This window comes from Vigna umbellata, chromosome 6 (assembly GCF_029865625.1).
Source record: "Vigna umbellata cultivar VRB3 chromosome 6, Vumbellata_1.0, whole genome shotgun sequence".
Classification (NCBI taxonomy): domain Eukaryota; kingdom Viridiplantae; phylum Streptophyta; class Magnoliopsida; order Fabales; family Fabaceae; genus Vigna; species Vigna umbellata.
The window spans coordinates 11,105,897-11,123,757 of NC_142170.1; the positions used below are offsets into that span (position 1 = coordinate 11,105,897).

A 17,861-nucleotide genomic window follows, 5' to 3' on the forward strand; every position below is an offset into this window, starting at 1 on the left:
ATCATGATATTATATCATTTTTGCAACAATCCAAATCTCTTAACCATACAACAAATTCGGCTTTCACTCCTTCATTTAATTCTTCTTCCACTCCTCATTCTTCTGTTAATCCAAGTAAATTATCTTCTCAATGGCTTTTGGATACAAGTTCTTGAATATTCCCAGTGCAATACATCTCATAAAAAAAATTGTTTTGTTGTTACTAACATTTCTAAACCTACAACTTTCTCCCAAGCATCTTAAATTGGATTGTTGGCGAAAGGCTATGAATGTTGAGTTATAAGTTTTACAGGAAAATAAAACATGGTCTATTGTTGATCTCTTACAAGGAAAGAGTCACATTGGTTGTAAATGAGTTTATAAGGTAAAATACCATGTAGATTACATCGTTGAAAGATACAAAGTCCGATTAACGGTTAAGGGCTACACTCAAAAGGAGTAGATTATTTTGACACATTCTTTCTGGTTACCAAGATCACCACTGTTTGTGCTCTCTTAGCCATAACAATAGTTAAAGGGTGATTTTTGCACTAACACAATGTGAATACTGTTTTTCTTCAGGTTTATATGGTTCCTCCTCCTAGGTTGCTTCCACCTTGTTCTTCTTAGGTTTTCAAACTTCAAAATTCATTGTACGGTCTGAATCAAGCCAACTGGCAATGACACCATATTCTCTCTACCACACTTTTATTTCTTAATTATAAACACTCTTTAATCTGTTTATCAAAGCTACTTTCACCTCTTTCATAACCCTATTAACTTACGTGGATGATGAAATTAATTTTGTCAAACGTGTTTTGGATACAAATTCAAGATAAAAAGATCTTGGAGCTCTTCGTTATTTTTTAGGATTAGAAATTGCACGATCCAAGCATGACATTCATGTCAACCAACACGAATACACTCTTAAGCTTCTTGATGATATTGGTTCACTTGGTTCCAAACCTGCTTTTACTCCTCTTGATCCTTCTACTAAACTCTAAAGTGATCATGGACAACCTTATATAGATATTACCACTTATTGTAAATTAGTTGGTAAATTGCTACATCTCTCAATTACGTGATCTGACATTGCCTTTTTTGTCTAGCAACTTAGTCAATTCTTGACTAGTCTTTTGATGTTCATTATAAAGTTGTAATCCTAGTTCTTAGATACTTAAAAGGTTCACCTCCATAGGGATTATTTTTCTCTACATCTGTTAACATTCGTCTCTTTGCTTTTGTTGATTATGACTAGGCTTTTTGTTTAGACACTCACTGCTCAATCATAAATTTTTTTTGTTTTTCTTGGTTCTTTATTAATTTCCTGGAAATCTAAAAAGCAATATAGTGTCTCTTATTCATCTTTTGAAGGAGAATACCGAGCATTAGCCAACTTCACTTGTGAGATTCAATTATTACATTATCTTTTACATAATTTTCATGTTTCTTTAGGACCTATGATTTATTGTGACAATAAATCTGCTATTTATTTAGCTCATAATCATGTGTGTCATGAGCGCACTAAACAAATTGAGATCGATTATCTTGTGGTTCATGAGAAAGTTCAACAAGACCTCCTTTATCTTTTTATTATTTCATCTTTCAGTCAAAATGTGAATGCATTGACTAAACCTAATCATTAGACAACTTTTGATAATTTTGTATCCAAGTTGAATCTTTGTGACATTCATTGCCCAACTTAAGGGGTTATAAACATATTATTAATACATATGTTTCTGGAAATTTAATTTGGTATTAATATATTATTAGTATATATTTTTTGAAAAATGAATTTAGTTAAACATATTTGTAAAACTTTGTTATGTTTTGCTTTTCTAATTTTTCTCTTATGGTTATTTATATGCTCTGCTTATAATATATTTAATTAAAACTTTATAATATGATAAATTTAATTTTATTACACATATTTCATTAGTAAGAATAACATAAATATTTAATGAAGTTCCATTCTTTAATTAAGATTAAAATATACAAATTAAGAGTATTTTTTAAAATTCATTTTAGCAATTTAAAAAATATTTTAATTCTAATTTAACTATTCAAACACAACTATTATCCGTATTTACACTTGTTTATAGTCACATAAAAACATCTTAAAATAATTAATATATAGTAGATAAAAATAGAGATTTATTTATTTTTTATAAATAATGTAAGCGTATGCGATGGTAATTTTAAACATTTTGTCGCGTGAATTAATTATCATACATCTCTTGTATTGGCTTGTTGATAGTAATTAATGGTTGCTAACTTTAAATTTAAATGCGAACGAAATAAAAGAAAAGGGGAGGTTGAATGTGGAAGTTAATACTTGAAAAGGTCAAGGAATAGATTTGACTACAATGTTTTTTCTTATTAATAAATTTTGGTGTTTACACGAAATTATCATATGCCAAAGAAAAAGAGTACATAAAGTTAAATGAATAGCGTAAAAAACAAAGCTCTACAAGATTTTTGTCAGCTCTTTAAAAATGTTTCCGACATTCAATCTATATCACCAAACAAGAGATTTTCTGACATCCAAAATATGACGTAACTTGCTACAAAATTGGAAATGAAAATCATTTAATATCCCAACAACTATTTGGAACTAACTGTTTTTAAAATAAAAGTAGACGACGACAGTATGACAAGGTAAAGAAAAACTAATTGGAAACAAAAATGATTCTTTGACACGGTTTAAGTAAATGACATTCATTTGACACGCAGTGGGGCCCATTCACTGTCAATGTCATCAAGGGTAAATTTGTCATTTGCATGCCCTGGTTTGGTAAAAGAATAAATGAAACTGTGCGTTTCAATTAAGGGAGCTGCTGCATTAGGGTCCTCTCTCAGATTTGAATTTGTCAGGTCGCCCATTTGATTTTGAAAGAGGAACTCTTCGTGTGCGTGCTAGGGTTAGGGTTGTGAGAGAATGCGAGAAAGAAAAAAAAGGGAGGACTTCATGACTGCCACTTAACCGGAGACTGGACCTGATCGGAAAAGTTCGAACCAGCGAAGTCAAAGTAGATGATCGGTGTGGAGCGCGGAAGGCTTTTACCATGGTCTCCGTCCACCGCAATGCTGCTATCAACGACCTCGCCCTAAATTCGTCCAATCAACGCGCCATCACCGTTGCCCGTGACAACTGCCTTGCCGTCGTCAATTTCGTCCGCGGCCGCTGCAACTGATGCTTGCGCCTCAACAAGGAACTTACTCTGGTCAAGTTCAATGCGCCCAGTGACCACTTTTTTATGGTTGCGAAGGAGAAGGTTTTTGTCCACCAGACTGAGGATGCACGCATATTGTTCGAATTGGAATGCTCCAAGCCCGTTCTATGTGCTTCTTCAAATTCTTGCCCTGTTTTCTCGAATTATCATCGAATATCAAGTTGGTTATTTTTATTTTCTCTATTTCTTCCTTTGGTGATGCTGATTTGTCTTGTATGTTAAAAATACCTAGGGTTTAGGTAGCATTTGATAAAGAAATTTTGGTATATTGTCACTAGTTATGTTTTTCGGGCGTCAAATATTTGTGATGTTTTGCAGTGGGAAGATTTTACACAGATTTTGGAGACTATTTTGAAGCATCAATGAACCGTGAGAAGTTCCCGGAGAAGGTGCACTCATAAACTAACTATTTGTAACTTTGGATGATGGAGATTATAGATATTTTACTGTGTCTTACAGAACAACTTAATACCTCATTGTACCCATGTCAATTCTAATTCTTCTAAAACAAATTGCATATAAAATTTAGATCTGATGTAATTATTGATTTGTTGCTTGCTTACTACATGTATCCTCCACATGGAAGAAGAGCAAATGCTATAGAGCAAGACCATGTCTAAATTAACAAAGTCAACAAAAGAGGCAGTTGTGGCTACTTTGAAGTCTATTATATATAAAAATGATCTACATTTTTCTCAATTATTCATTCTAATTTGTACCCTTAATCTTGTATGCCTTGATTGATAGGTTGGAAGAAGAATAATGCATGATTCATATTGGAAGTATATGCTGGATTATGTATGGAAACCATTCTAAATGTGATAATGTGGTTGATCTCATGGCAAAGTTCATCTTATCTTGTTTATGTTACTTTCTATCATATGATTAGCCTTTGTTAATTTCCATGGTACATAAATGTTATACTGAGTTTTCATCATTGAATAGGTACCCAATTTATATTGTCCCAAGTCGAAACAATGAAAAGGAATTGGAAGCATGCTTTCTCACTTACCATACTCTGTCATCATCTTTCGAAGGTATCGCAATATTTTTGTTTTTCGAATCAATAATTGTAGTTCAAATTGTTGTATTTTCAAATATTATAGTATCGGATTGTGTTTAAATGAGTTATATATGATCAGATAAGCATGCCAAAGAGTAGATTATACTATATTTCTTTCTAAAGGCTATTTGAAGAGGTAAGTGCTACACACAATTTCAATTTCAGTATATGAAAAAGTTAACAATATTTTAAGAGAAACTCAAGGATGAGCATTGCATAACCCATATGTTTGTGCATGGTTTGCCAAAGAAAGGTTGAATGTCTTTGTCTCCTTGGCACTTATGATTAATATTTAGATATATACATAACGGATAAGCAATATGCAGAGATTAATATTTGAAGAGCCTGGTTGGAGTAAGAAAAATATTGTCAAGGATTTCTAAGGAAACATCATAGGATGCTTTGAACAACACACCTTGTCTGCTTCCTACATGGATTTCTAAGTTTTCTTCTCAATAAGTAAGTTTATACTTTAGTTGATTGCATGTGTTTTTAATGTATCACTCTAGTAACATGTTTGGATCACTCTAATGACAAGTTCAACCTTAATGTATACATACTAGTTTTTTCCAAAGTTTTCTGCATAGTTTATCATCTTTAGTTGGTTGAATGTTGGGACACTGGGTTATTGAAATCATAAATGTTGCTTGTTAGCAGTAATTTGGATTGGAATGTGAATTATTCTATGATAACAACTCTTCATTTTTTCCCTTTAGATTAAGACTTAGCTCGTTACCTTGTGTTTATCATCAACAGGAGAATGATTGTGTTCTTCATAGTTTTGTAATAATCATATCATTTGAACCAAGAGCTTTAGTGACAAATTGGAAGTTGTAATAAGGAAGAACTTTATGTGGGTTGTCATGAAAAGATATAAATCTAAGGTAGACTAATGGAATCCTACTATTCTTTGGCATATAGAGAGCTTCTGATATAATGTGTAAATCTGAATAGTTCCTAAGGGCTTTTGTAGATCAGTTAGAAATGGTCATGCCGACTTGGAATCACACTACACTTTCATGACCAAATATACCATTCTGCCGAAGGATGTACATTTCTTATAGTCTTTCTGAAAGTGTGTGACTGAGTATAATCGTAGTTCTTTGAATAAATTTTTTGGTATATTTATACAACAAACTTAGATGCAGAAGCTACTATTAGTTGCTTGTATTGTGGTTTATGGTGATGGTTTGTTGAGATGTGGATCACTGATGGTAATTTAAACATGCATGCAGTTCCTCAAGTGTTTTTATGCTGCCTGTAATCAGTCTCTATCACCTTTAATCTGGATACTAAATATTTATATTAAAGATCACCAAAAACATATGAGGAACTACTTCGAATTTTTTCTGCTCATATTTATATTAGGTCATAATGTTTTTCTATATAATGATGATGAGGATTATAGAATATAATTGTATATGGTTTTATTAAAATAATGACTGAGGTTTTATTCTTACCCGGTTACCAAATTATAAATCTCAGAAGTTTTGGAGAGTGAAAATAGTATTCTAAAATTTTTGGAAATTTTTTCACTCAGTGGTCAGGTTTTCCTTTGTTTATAGTTTTATGTTGTTTAGTTTATGTAGGCAATTGTTAGTGTTACTTTTGGCATTATTCATGTTAAACTTTTTGTTTCTAATTATTTCTTTTTGAATTAGTGGTGGTGGCCTATACAAGTTGCTTCATACCCTGACTCTGAATGCTTCTAAGTACATTTTACAAGCTCTGATAAGTACTTGATTGGATTCTCTCTTGCATGTTACGTGTACTTGATTTGATTGTGTGTTCATATCACATCAATTACCCAAAACTTTTCTAAAAAGAAGCATGATGAGTACGATATTTTTATAATTTGAGTGTACACACATGTTCATGGTGAATTTGAGTACGTATCTTAAAATTAATTTATTATTTTATTTTATTTATGTAATTTCGTTTCATGCAATCCCTTTTTCACTGTTTTCATCAAACCTTCTCATGAGATGGAATATCGGCTGGTGGGTAAATCTTAAACATGAAACACATGTTGATTTAGTCTTCGGTTCTCTGCTCTACATTCAAACTCTTGCTATAAAAATATATCTTATGCAGTGCATACCAGATTTGGAAGGCATTATTGGTAAGAAGTGTGCGGTGCTGCAGCGTGGGGAAAGATAGTGGAAAGTAAAGTTATTTAATAAAAGTTATTTTGGTCGTCATAGTTTTGGTGCTGGCGTTTTTGACAGAAAATGAATTGAAAGCAGGAGATGTTTGTGTATTTGAACTTATTAGCAAGAAGGATGGTATTTTTAAAGCTCATATTTTCTAAAAGGATCACTAATTTGTCTGCATGAAAGCTGTGGTCTTGCTGAGGAATTTGAAAGAAAATGTTGTAAAGAAACAAAGATATTGTAATGGGGTGTTCCCAAGTATTAGACATTTAAACAGTGTTACTGTTATGTAATCAACCAGTTATGTTTATTGAAATATAGTACTGCATTAGGTGATTTATGAGTTACTGTTATGTAATCCAAAGCTTCTACGTAAAATAAGTTGTTTCACTCACTGTAATTTTCTTTTTATTAAAGGGAAAAAGTTACTGCTATTATATATCTACCATTATAAAGGAAAAATGAATAAATAAAACTAAGAGGAATAAGTTAACATTCAGCTGCTTCAAAAGAAGTAATGAAGGAGAATCAAAAAGAACATTCTTAAAAGTAAATATAAATTAATTTTGATTTTTCAAAAATCTATATAAATTAATCACTATATTGTTTTTTATTAAAACTATTTTTGTTTTATTAAATCATAAATGTGGTATAAAATTTTTAAATTATATTTTTTTCTTGAATATTCGTATAAAAATGCTTAAAGTGAAGAAATAATATTTTATTAATATTATAGAAAAATATTAGAAAACAATAAAAATACTCTAATTCACTCTGTGACTTTAAAATTCAGAAAAATAAGACTTAATTTAAAGAAAAAGGCGAAAATAATAGTATTGACATAATCCAATTTCGTCTTATTAACACAATATTATTATTATTTTTATTTCTCTTTTTATCTTATTTGATTTCATTATTTTAATTCTATTTTATTTTACTTTATTATATTTCATTTTAATTGCTCTGATTTTTTCTTGTAATAAGTGGTTATTACACTGAAAATTTGTGGTTGATTGTCACAGACATTTTGTACAATAATAAATTGATGAACCTGATTTCAAGTGCTATCTTAAAGAATAAAACCTTTATTTCCCATTCACAAAACTTAACAAGAATACCAATGATCACATTTTTGTGGTGTACAAGAATGGAAGTGATCGACTTCAATACCAATGATCCCATTTTGTAGTGCTTATGTGGTTATATACTCAATTGCTTATGAACAAGAATAGTTGTGGTTTTTTATGTGAGATTTTATCAATTTTTTTGTGCAGTAAGTGGTTATCTACTAAGTCCTAAGTGGTTATTTCATAACGGTGTTTTGTACAACAATAAAAGTTGTTTAATTCAATCCTAATGACCACATTTTTTTGGTGCAGTAAGTGGTTATCTACTAAGTTCTAAGTGGTTATTTCATAACGGTGTTTTGTACACCAATAAAAGTTGTTTAATTCAATCCCAATGACCACATTTTTTTGGTGCAGTGAGTAGTTATCTACTAAGTCCTAAGTGGTTATTTCAGAGCGGTTTTCTTGTACAACAATTAATGTTGTTTAATTCAATCCCAATGACCAAATGTTTTCGGTGCAGTAAGTGGTTATCTACTAAGTCCTAAGTGGTTATTTCGAAACGGTGTTTTGTACAACAATAAAAGTGGTCTAATTCAATCCCAATGACCACATTTCTTTGGTGCAGTAAGTGGTTATCTACTAGGTCATATGTGGTTATTTCAGAAAGGTGATTTGTACAACAATAAAAGTGATTCAATTCAATAGTAATCTTATTTTTTCAAGTAATGCATTCATAGTAATCTTATTATTCTTACCGTCAATGAAACCTCTTATATGTTTGACGTTTGTAGTTTCAAATTCATATTTTAAATACAAAAAAGTTGATAAAAATTTGTGTTTGGTTTCATTGAATACGAAACCAAATATACACATTTAATTTAATATTGTTGCAGGAGCAATAATGATCATAATCCCTCCTTAATTTGTAGACAACACCTCAAAAACCCATGAAAAGATTGGGGAAATAGATCCAACAATTTTAATAGAAAGAATGATGGTTTATAGTGTTTCTTTAATTTACAGATCAAATTCTCCCAATCTATTCTAAAAGAAGTACTTTCAAGTATAAAGTGTTTTAAAACATTGAATCAGAACGAAATTGTTCTAAGGACATAAAATTTTGGTTAATTGGGTTTAAAACAGAGGATGTATAACATTGAGTAGCCATTTGCCAGCTAAGAAGCCAAGACAATACAACAAAATTGATCGTGAAGTACACCAGCTATGATCACAACACAATTCAGATAATGCAAAAACTAAATTACAGATTCCAATTTCATAGACCGCTAGAATTTCAAGAAGGATCAAGAAAAACACTAGATCAGATCGTCCCATCTTTCCTAAACCTTGAAGTATCATATTGTATGTAGCTATATCAGTATGATAAAAATTTTCTCCCATTTCAGCCACAACAGCCCAAGCCTCAGTGAAATAACCCTTTTTGACAAAAGAACTCATGATAGAATTATAACAATAACTCACTGGACTTACACCTGCATCACTGAAAATCTCAAACAATTTGTAAGCCAAGCTCAACTTTCCCTTAGCGCAGGTAGTGTTACATCAAGGACTCTTCCAAACACTTGGTCTTAAATGACCTTTTACAAGAAAATAAAATTAAATTAAATTTAAAACAGATTACAAATTTAGAATTTCAAGAGGATCCAGCTACACTACTCTGTTGTATGACACGTAGGCGTGTCAATGTATTACTACTCTTTAATGACACGTAGGCGTGTCAATGTATTACTACTCTTTAATTCTTCTTCTACATTGTCATGTTCTTCATGAAATTTGATATCATCAAAACATGTATTTATATGCTCCATGTCCATGCTTCTCCTACAATAATTCAATAGAAGAATAATTACTACTTACTTGCCTAATTAATAACATGCTTAACTTAATAAAATTTATAGATGTCCATAACCAGAATAATAAATAACCACATATGAATGAACAAATAACCACTTACTGAACCTGTAAAAGTTATTCATGAAATTCAATATTATCCAAATATGTATTTATATGGTCATTGTTCGTACTTCTCCTAAAACAATTCAATAGAAGAATAATTACTACTTATTGGGCTAATTAATATCATGCTTGATAATCAACTTAATCATTTTTTTTAGATGCTCATAACCAGTATAAGAACTAACCACATACGAATGACCAAATAATCACTTACTGCACCTGTAAAAGTTATTCATGAAATTCAATATTATCCAAATATGTATTTATATGGTCACTGTCTGTACTTCTCCTAAAACAATTCAATAGAAGAATAATTACTACTTATTGGGCTAATTAATATCATGCTTGATAATGAACTTAATCATTTTTTTAGATGCTCATAACCAGTATAAGAACTAACTACATACAAATGACCAAATAACCACTTACTGCACCGTTAATTTTGAATTTTTATTTTAAATGACCATTCTGGAAACAATTACTTCACAGTTAACATTACAAACCATTATGCTATCTCATGAAATTAAAAAGGGTATAAAGTTAAATAATTCAATCGGAAGAAGAAGTCAAATTCAAGTAAGATGACAAATATAAATCCAAACATTAAATAACTTCAACAACCTCCCTCCTGGGCAACACAAAAATATATTCTTTTGCAAATAAAACTTGTAATCACTCACCTATTTAATAGAACTTCAGTGGTTGTGGACAGATATGGAGTATGCATTTTAAGTTTTACAGGACAATGATCATAGTTTTATCAAGCTAAAACATGTAACATTAAAATTTGTCGGTCATCCATCCAACATACCCAACCAGCAACATTTCAAATACATTTTAATTCAATTCTTAAATGCATACCCAATTAACTATAACTGCAAAACAACCTTCCATAATCCAATAAAATATTGATTCACTCAAACCGAAAATCAAAACAGGTTCATACATATATATACATGCTCTGCACCCACACCATACAATTATATATTAAAGAAGATTTATCAAATTAATACAATAAAATATGTCTACAGCATTTTAATTCAAACAGCAGAGAATTCCTGCAACAATTTTAACCCAAACAGCAAATAATTTTTCTGCAGTAACAGCATCAAAACAGCAAAGAATTTTTTGTAGCATTCTAATCAAAACAACAAACAATTTTCTGCACCAATTTAATGTTAAAACAGTAAAGTTTCTGGTGCAGTAACAACAATCAAAACAGCCCAATACAACAAGATTTTCTACTACAGTAACAGCAAAAATAACAAGCAGTTTATACAACCTTTTTCATCCAAACAGCAACTATAAACAAAAAAAACAACATCATCACTGGTAGTGCTCAAAAGGGTAAAACTACCACACAAAAAATTTGAAAAAAACCTACCTCAAAGTCATACACCACTGAAGCGACACAAGTCGAAACGTAAACCAGAGACCACAACCCTCAACTCCACAACCACTGAAAATAATCTTGCAGAAATGAGTTTACATCACAATGTACTTCAAAAAGGAAAAGCGAAATCAAAATAGAAAAACCCTCACTTAGGAGAGATCAAAAAACAAAACCCCTACCTCAAACTCACAAACGAGAGACGAGATTGGGAGCGGCACCAACGATGGAAGCACTGATTGAAGCACCGAAGAAGCAGAAATCAGAAAAGAGGCACTACTGATGGAGAAGAATGACTTTAGTCAAAGAAAACCTAAATGGATTTTCTAACGAGGAACGCGAAAGAAGAACGTTTCCCGAATTCTATTTTTTCCAATTTTACCCTCATCCACTGTGCATTCTTTTTTCCAAAACGCTGACGTGTACCGTGTCATATGAATGTAATTGACACGTAGGCGTGTCATGGTATTACTACTCAATTGGAAAATCACATTGGTTAATGGGTTAGTAAAATGTTTTTGTTTTTATCCAACTGAGTACGATGGATTAGGTTGTTCTTATCCATCCGAACACAATCGATAACGCCAGCACTCTTTTAAAAACAAATACCATAATTCTTTTATTTACATTTTTATGACCCTTTCATGCTGTAATTTTGATAGGTTTTTTTTTTTAAGAGAATCTTCTTCCTCTCGAGGAGAATCTTCTTCCTCCATGGGAATAGTTAATACGACGTTGAAATAGGTGACTTGGTCGGTAACAACGTTGCGCCCTGCATGTTTTCAGAATAAAAACAGTTCATTATCAGTGTCTGTTATAATATATCAGACTTTGTGTTTGTGCATTGTAGATTCCGATTCCAATTACAATGCAGAGATCCGGCTATGGCTCCGATGGAATATTCAGATCTCTCAGACCTTCAATCGTTTTACCCAAACAACCCAACCTCACACTCGTTTCCCACCTCTTCAACAGAGTCGCACCGTTTCCCTCCAAACAAGCTCTTATCGATGCCGATTCTTCTCAAACCCTTTCATTCGTACAGTTGAAAACGCTAACCGTTAAAGTTTCTCACGGCCTCCTCCGCCTCGGTGTCGCCAAAAACGACGTCGTCCTCTTCCTCGCCCCCAACGATATCCGTTACATCGTCTGCTTCCTCGCCGTCACCTCCCTCGGCGCCATCGTAACTACCGTCAACCCCGCATACACCGCTGCCGAGGTCGCCAAACAGGCCAAAGACTCCAATCCCAAACTTGTCATCACCGTCCCCGAACTCTGGGACAAGCTCCAACACCTCAACCTCCCCGCCGTGTTCCTCCACTCCCAGGCGCACTCCCATGCGACTAGCTTCGACGCGCTCGTCCAAGTCGCAGGGTCGCCTACCGAATTTCCGAAAGTTGACGTCAAGCAGAGTGATACGGCGGTGCTGCTGTACTCCTCCGGGACCACCGGTGTGAGCAAGGGCGTGGTTCTAACGCACGGGAACTTCGTGGCGGCATCGTTGATGATTGGGTTGGACGATGATTTGAACGGGGAGATGCATAGCGTGTTCCTCTGCGTTCTGCCGATGTTTCATGTGTTTGGTTTGACGGTGATTTCGTACGCGCAGCTTCAGAGGGGCAACGCTGTGGTGTCTCTGAAGAAGTTTGAATTTGAACTGGTTTTGAAGACGATTGAGAAGTTTAGAGTGACGCATTTGTGGGTTGTGCCTCCGATCATCCTTGCTTTGGCCAAACATGGTTTGGTCGATAAGTATGATCTTTCCTCGCTGAAGCATATTGGTTCTGGCGCTGCTCCTCTTGGGAAAGAGTTGATGGAGGAGTGTGCTAAGCGTTTCCCTCATGCTACTGTTGCTCAGGTAGAAGACAACGTTTGTGGTCTGTGAGGTTTTTTATTTGGATTGTACTTGTTAACCGAGAGAATGTTTTGTTCTAAATGACTTTTACACTCTTTTAGAGAAGTTAAACGATGAAATTTCTATAAAAATCATATACATAAGTTGGGTTTAGTTTATGAATAATGACAGAAGTTCGATTTAGTTTTCTTTATTGCTTAGGAAGAAAAGAAATTTATTTAAAGTGGGGTTGAAATTATTTGAAGTTGAAGTATGAGTTTTGTGTTGGTTGTTATTGTTGTTGTGGTTTCAGGGATATGGTATGACTGAAACTTGTGGGATTGTTTCTGTGGAGAATACAAGGATGGGGATTCGGCATAGTGGCTCTACGGGAATGCTTGTTTCGGGAGTGGAAGCTCAAATAGTTAGCGTGGATACCCTGAAGCCTCTCCCTCCTGGACAGTTGGGGGAGATATGGGTACGGGGTCCTAATATGATGCAAGGTACTCTCCCTGCAATGTGGGGTTTATTATTTGTATTCTATAGTTGCCATGGCCTATATTTTGTTCTGGTTTAGTACTGTGCTTGAATCTGTTTTAAGCTTGGTGATGCCTAATGTTGTCTTGTGTGTGTAAATTCGGAAGCAGGACAGATTAGATCATGACCTTAAACATGTTAGTCCTGTATGCTAAAAGGAAAAAAGACATTCTACATTGTACGCTAAGTTGTTTGCCAAAGACTGCCATCATGTTATAGTGTTCTTGTTGTCTGCTTGATGTATGGCATAAAGGGATCTGAGGTTATTGGAAGCTTCATCATACACTGGCCAATGTCCTGCTCTAATTTTTCTAATCACAATATATTTGTCACTTTCTTTTTCATCGCAACTGTTCCTCTGAGAGATATTAATAGAGTTGTACCTCCATTCTCCAAAAATCTACATTCTTGATGCATGAAAAATATTTTTGTTAAGTTGAATTTCATCCTGTCACTATTTTGTTTGATGAGCATCATTTGGTACGGGTCTTGGGGTTTTTTATCTGACTTTGTAATTGGTATTGTACTTAAGACTCTGTTTCACCCAGTGTTAATCAAAATGGATGGTCAAATTGCTTTATGCTAGATTATAGATCATTCATTATATTGATAACGACAGATTTGTGTTCAATTCCATGTTTGAATTGTTTCATGGACTGTTGCCAACGGAAACTGTTCCTTGTTGAGTGAAAAGTTAGGAATTTTATTGGCAATGTCGAAGTGAGCACTAGACTTTAGGAAATACGTATACTTATGGTTGCTTCCTTCATTTTTATTTTGCTTCCATGTTCTTGTCCTAAAAATATGTTTTAAGTCCTTAGTTTACTTCTTATGCAGTTTGGCATTAAGTTGTATATATTTCATTGGAACTTCCTAGAAGCAATGTAATAAAGCTATTGTGTAAGTTTTCAGGTTATCACAACAATCCCCAAGCCACAAGATTGACTAAAGATACAAAAGGGTGGGTACATACAGGAGATCTTGGATATTTTGACGAGGAAGGGCAACTTTTTGTTGTTGACCGTATCAAAGAACTGATCAAGTATAAAGGTTTCCAGGTATGTAATCCAAATCTCATTTCTATAGTAAATTTACAATTTGTCTAGCATGTCATAAAGGCATATGTGGTCACATGTCCCAAATCTCAATCAAATTCCCCATTTACACGAGTAGTAGAAACATAATCAAGTAGCATTTTATGCATATGATGTTAAACCCCAAATTGTATGAGTAAGTCAATTTTTGTAACTTCAGTGCATAATGTGTCTGCTGTTCTGCGTTGGTAATTACGTGTTTACAATCATTCTGGGTTATTCTTGGCGGTAAAAATTTACGGTCAAGGATTTTTCACCCATCTAAACTATTTATCATTTCTCATTCAAACTAGGTTGCACCAGCAGAACTTGAAGGGCTTCTTGTTTCTCACCCTGAAATACTTGATGCTGTTGTCATCCCGTAAGTTTCACATGCATGATTTTTATTTAATTATTATGTGTATAGAAGAAATATAACTCATGTTCTTAGTAATTGGAATTCATAATTGACTCATTTTCATTCTGAAGATATCCTGATGCTGAAGCTGGTGAGGTTCCAGTTGCCTACGTGGTTCGCTCACCACATAGTTCACTGACTGAGGAAGATGTTCAAAAGTTTATTGCTAATCAGGTAAGAAAAATAAACAAGCTTGGTGTCTGACTTGCATTCATGAAATTATATGATATTTACTAAATGGGGTTCTAAAATAAAGTTAAGATATTACAAAAAAAACATACATGTTTGTATTAGTTCTGCATATACCCGTTTTTGTAGACACTTATTTGTATTTGTGTGCAGGTAGCACCTTTCAAAAGATTACGAAGAGTGACATTCATCAATGCTGTTCCCAAGACAGCTTCGGGAAAAATTCTCCGAAGAGAGCTTATTGAGAAAGTAAGATCCAAAATATGATGCCATGATATGATGTACATTTTTTCAACACCTTTTCGAGGTTCAGATTCTGAAGTATATTGCGAGATAGAGGGAATCCCGAAAGGTATGATGGTTGTGGTAGTGGAAAATGGAATAATACTGTCCATAAAGTTTTATACAGTCTTAAATTAAATAAAACAATCTTGCATATGTATCAGGTTACCTCTTAAACTGGTATATTGGTATATTAGAAACACTACGTGATTGGTCCAAAATTACTTCACATTCAATAATAATAATCATAAATATCAACATGGACCAATCACAGAATGACACGTAGATGATGTTAAAATATTATCAAAAAATTATTGTTAAAGTATCATTATTCATTTTCTAACGTTAAAGGATCAATTTGATGGATTTTTTCATAGGGATGAATTGTGTATATTATAAACATGCATATTAGCCACCACTTGATGTAACATAATTGATTAGCTATTATAAAATGAACATTTGCTTAATTTAAATAATATGAAAACTCTAGTCATCTTGTCTAATTTATGTTGTTGTTTATATTCTTACGTTAGAAATCCAAATATCCAATTATGTTCAAACAGCTTGTTATCTTAGCACTACAAAGTCAAATCCAGCACAAAATAAATTAATAATGTGTATATAAAATTAAACTAAGTGATATATCGTTCCTTCCTTTTAGAGACCCAATTTCTCTTTCACAGATTACGGTATTTTACTTTTTGCACCGCACATATTCCCCGTGTACCTCCATTTTTTTTAAAATGCCACCCTTTTTCATAATAATTTCGAATATATATATATATATATATATATATATATATATATATATATATATATATATATTAAGATTAAGAATATATTCTGGAATGAGTTTTACATTATTCTATATTGTCCTCTCACTCTATTTTCACTCTATTTTTTCGTTTCGTATAGCAATTCCATAACGTTAGTGGTGTTGGTATTGATCACGATCGATTTCAGTTTCCAAGTATGTTAATAACTTTGCTTAAAGGTCTCACTGAATACTTGTGAGATAGTTGACATTAATGATCATATTCCCTTCAAAAATCAAACAATAAATGGAATTGTAGCTGCTGGTGCTGTGCTAATGTGAAAGATAAAGAAATATATTGCATGGTAAGGCTTATAAACCATACATTTCTGCCAAAAGGACATTGGTTTAATAGAATTAAAAGAAAAATAAAAATGAAACTTATAATAAGAAAGAAATTCCTAAATTATTTCTTTTTAAATGAATTGTCTTATGATTTATTAGTGTTAAATCTTTTTATTATATTTTATGAAATGATTACACAATGTTTTAGGAATTCAAATCATTTTGAGTCTTATAATAAAAAAAATAAAAATGTTTAATGTCTCTTTACGTCCTTATTTTTTTATGAGAATCTCAAATAGGTTTTTTTTGTTTGGCTTCTCAATTGGTTCTTATTTTTGTAAAATTGAATCAAATAGAGATTTTTCGTCAAATTGATAAGACGTCGTTTAAGTGGTGTATATGTGGAATGTTGATCGTGTTTTTTTTAATGATATGAAATAGATTATGTGGTAATAACATTTTGTGACGTGTAATTTTTAAATTAAAAAAAAACTGAATTTTTCAAATTGGGGAAACTTATCCCTTTCTTCTAATTGACAATTGGGAAAATAGATTGGGGAAGCCATTCCCTCTCTTCAAATTAACATTTACAAAAAGAAATTGAAAACAACTAGTGGTCCTTTGAATTAGCGTTTGTGGACGAAAATGGATAATGATATCTTATTCATGTTCTTCTTCAACGACGGTGGAAATTACTACAGTAATAGCAACACCCTCACTTCCTCCGACGATATTGGCGGTGATGTTGCCTCCTCCCACACACCCCATGGGTTCGACTTGAATCTCTCGACACTGACGCTGCTCATGGAGTTATGGCCACTGGTGGGCTTCGACTTTAGGAAAAAAGTCGGTGGAGGTAACGAGCAAGAGGTGGAAGCTTCAGCCATGCTGAGGTAGTGAGATTAAGTTGTTGGGGAATATGTATGCAAACTTCTTCAGAATCGAGTAATGATTTCAAAATTGGTGGGTGGCTCACACTAAAAAGATTGTCAGATAATACAAACTCCACAACATGAGATATTGAAGATGTCGCTTTGAAATACACATGCAACTATCAACCAAACTGGTTGGACCCCCCAATAAATTGTGGACAAAGCTCTTCAATAGTTTCATTGAGTAATATGCCATAAAATAATTTGTTTTTTTTCCAAAGAAATAGAGTCCAACATTAGTAGCTGATGTTTTTTTATGGTGAAAGCTGGTGTTTTTTTTTATTGTGTTTTAAACTGTATAGAATTTTAAGATAGTAAAGCAAAATTTACTTTTACTTCGTCGCTAATTACCTATTCAGAAAATCATCAATTTTAAGGTAGTTGTGCGTTTTTCTAAAAGTTAAGAATCAAACAGAAATTTACATGAGACTTAACATTGGTATCTCATCTGTTTGCAGTTTTTGAATTTTTCTTTTTAGTTTTATTTAAAACTAAAGTTCATGCCAACAAAATTAGAATAAAAAACAATTAAAATTTCTAAATTTCCATTTAGTTTGCAGCTGCATGAAACTTAATGTTTGCTTAAAAGTCTTGGCAACTTCAATAAATTTGTCAGCGTCTCGTATAAGGCC

The 17,861-nt window shown here is 32.8% G+C and overlaps 1 protein-coding gene and 2 long non-coding RNA genes across 6 annotated transcripts; 2 read left to right on the forward strand and 1 right to left on the reverse strand.

The window, feature by feature from the left end:
* The first annotated feature begins 2,801 nt into the window (after positions 1–2,801).
* LOC148196787 (uncharacterized) lies at positions 2,802–6,764 on the forward strand. 4 transcript variants are annotated; one of them, XR_015780325.1, is made up of 5 exons: positions 2,804–3,601; positions 4,158–4,249; positions 4,355–4,411; positions 4,602–4,734; positions 6,370–6,764. It is a non-coding gene; the product is annotated as an uncharacterized LOC148196787 (long non-coding RNA). The 4 variants fall into 4 exon arrangements; XR_015780324.1 differs by lacking the exon at positions 4,355–4,411 and having other exon boundaries at positions 2,807–3,372; positions 3,531–3,601; XR_015780323.1 differs by having other exon boundaries at positions 2,802–3,601; positions 4,355–4,734.
* A 2,172-nt stretch (positions 6,765–8,936) lies between these two features.
* LOC148196788 (uncharacterized) lies at positions 8,937–11,244 on the reverse strand. The gene is made up of 3 exons (XR_015780220.1): positions 11,048–11,244; positions 10,860–10,934; positions 8,937–9,340 (listed from the first exon to the last, which is right to left on the reverse strand). It is a non-coding gene; the product is annotated as an uncharacterized LOC148196788 (long non-coding RNA).
* A 277-nt stretch (positions 11,245–11,521) lies between these two features.
* LOC124842685 (putative CoA ligase CCL7) lies at positions 11,522–15,541 on the forward strand. Its single transcript, XM_047319225.2, has 6 exons — positions 11,522–12,723; positions 13,013–13,202; positions 14,149–14,294; positions 14,624–14,691; positions 14,799–14,901; positions 15,070–15,541. The coding sequence occupies exons 1-6, from the start codon at positions 11,734–11,736 to the stop codon at positions 15,181–15,183; spliced, it is 1,611 nt and encodes a 536-aa protein (XP_047175181.1). The 5' UTR covers positions 11,522–11,733; the 3' UTR covers positions 15,184–15,541.
* Positions 15,542–17,861: the final 2,320 nt, after the last annotated feature.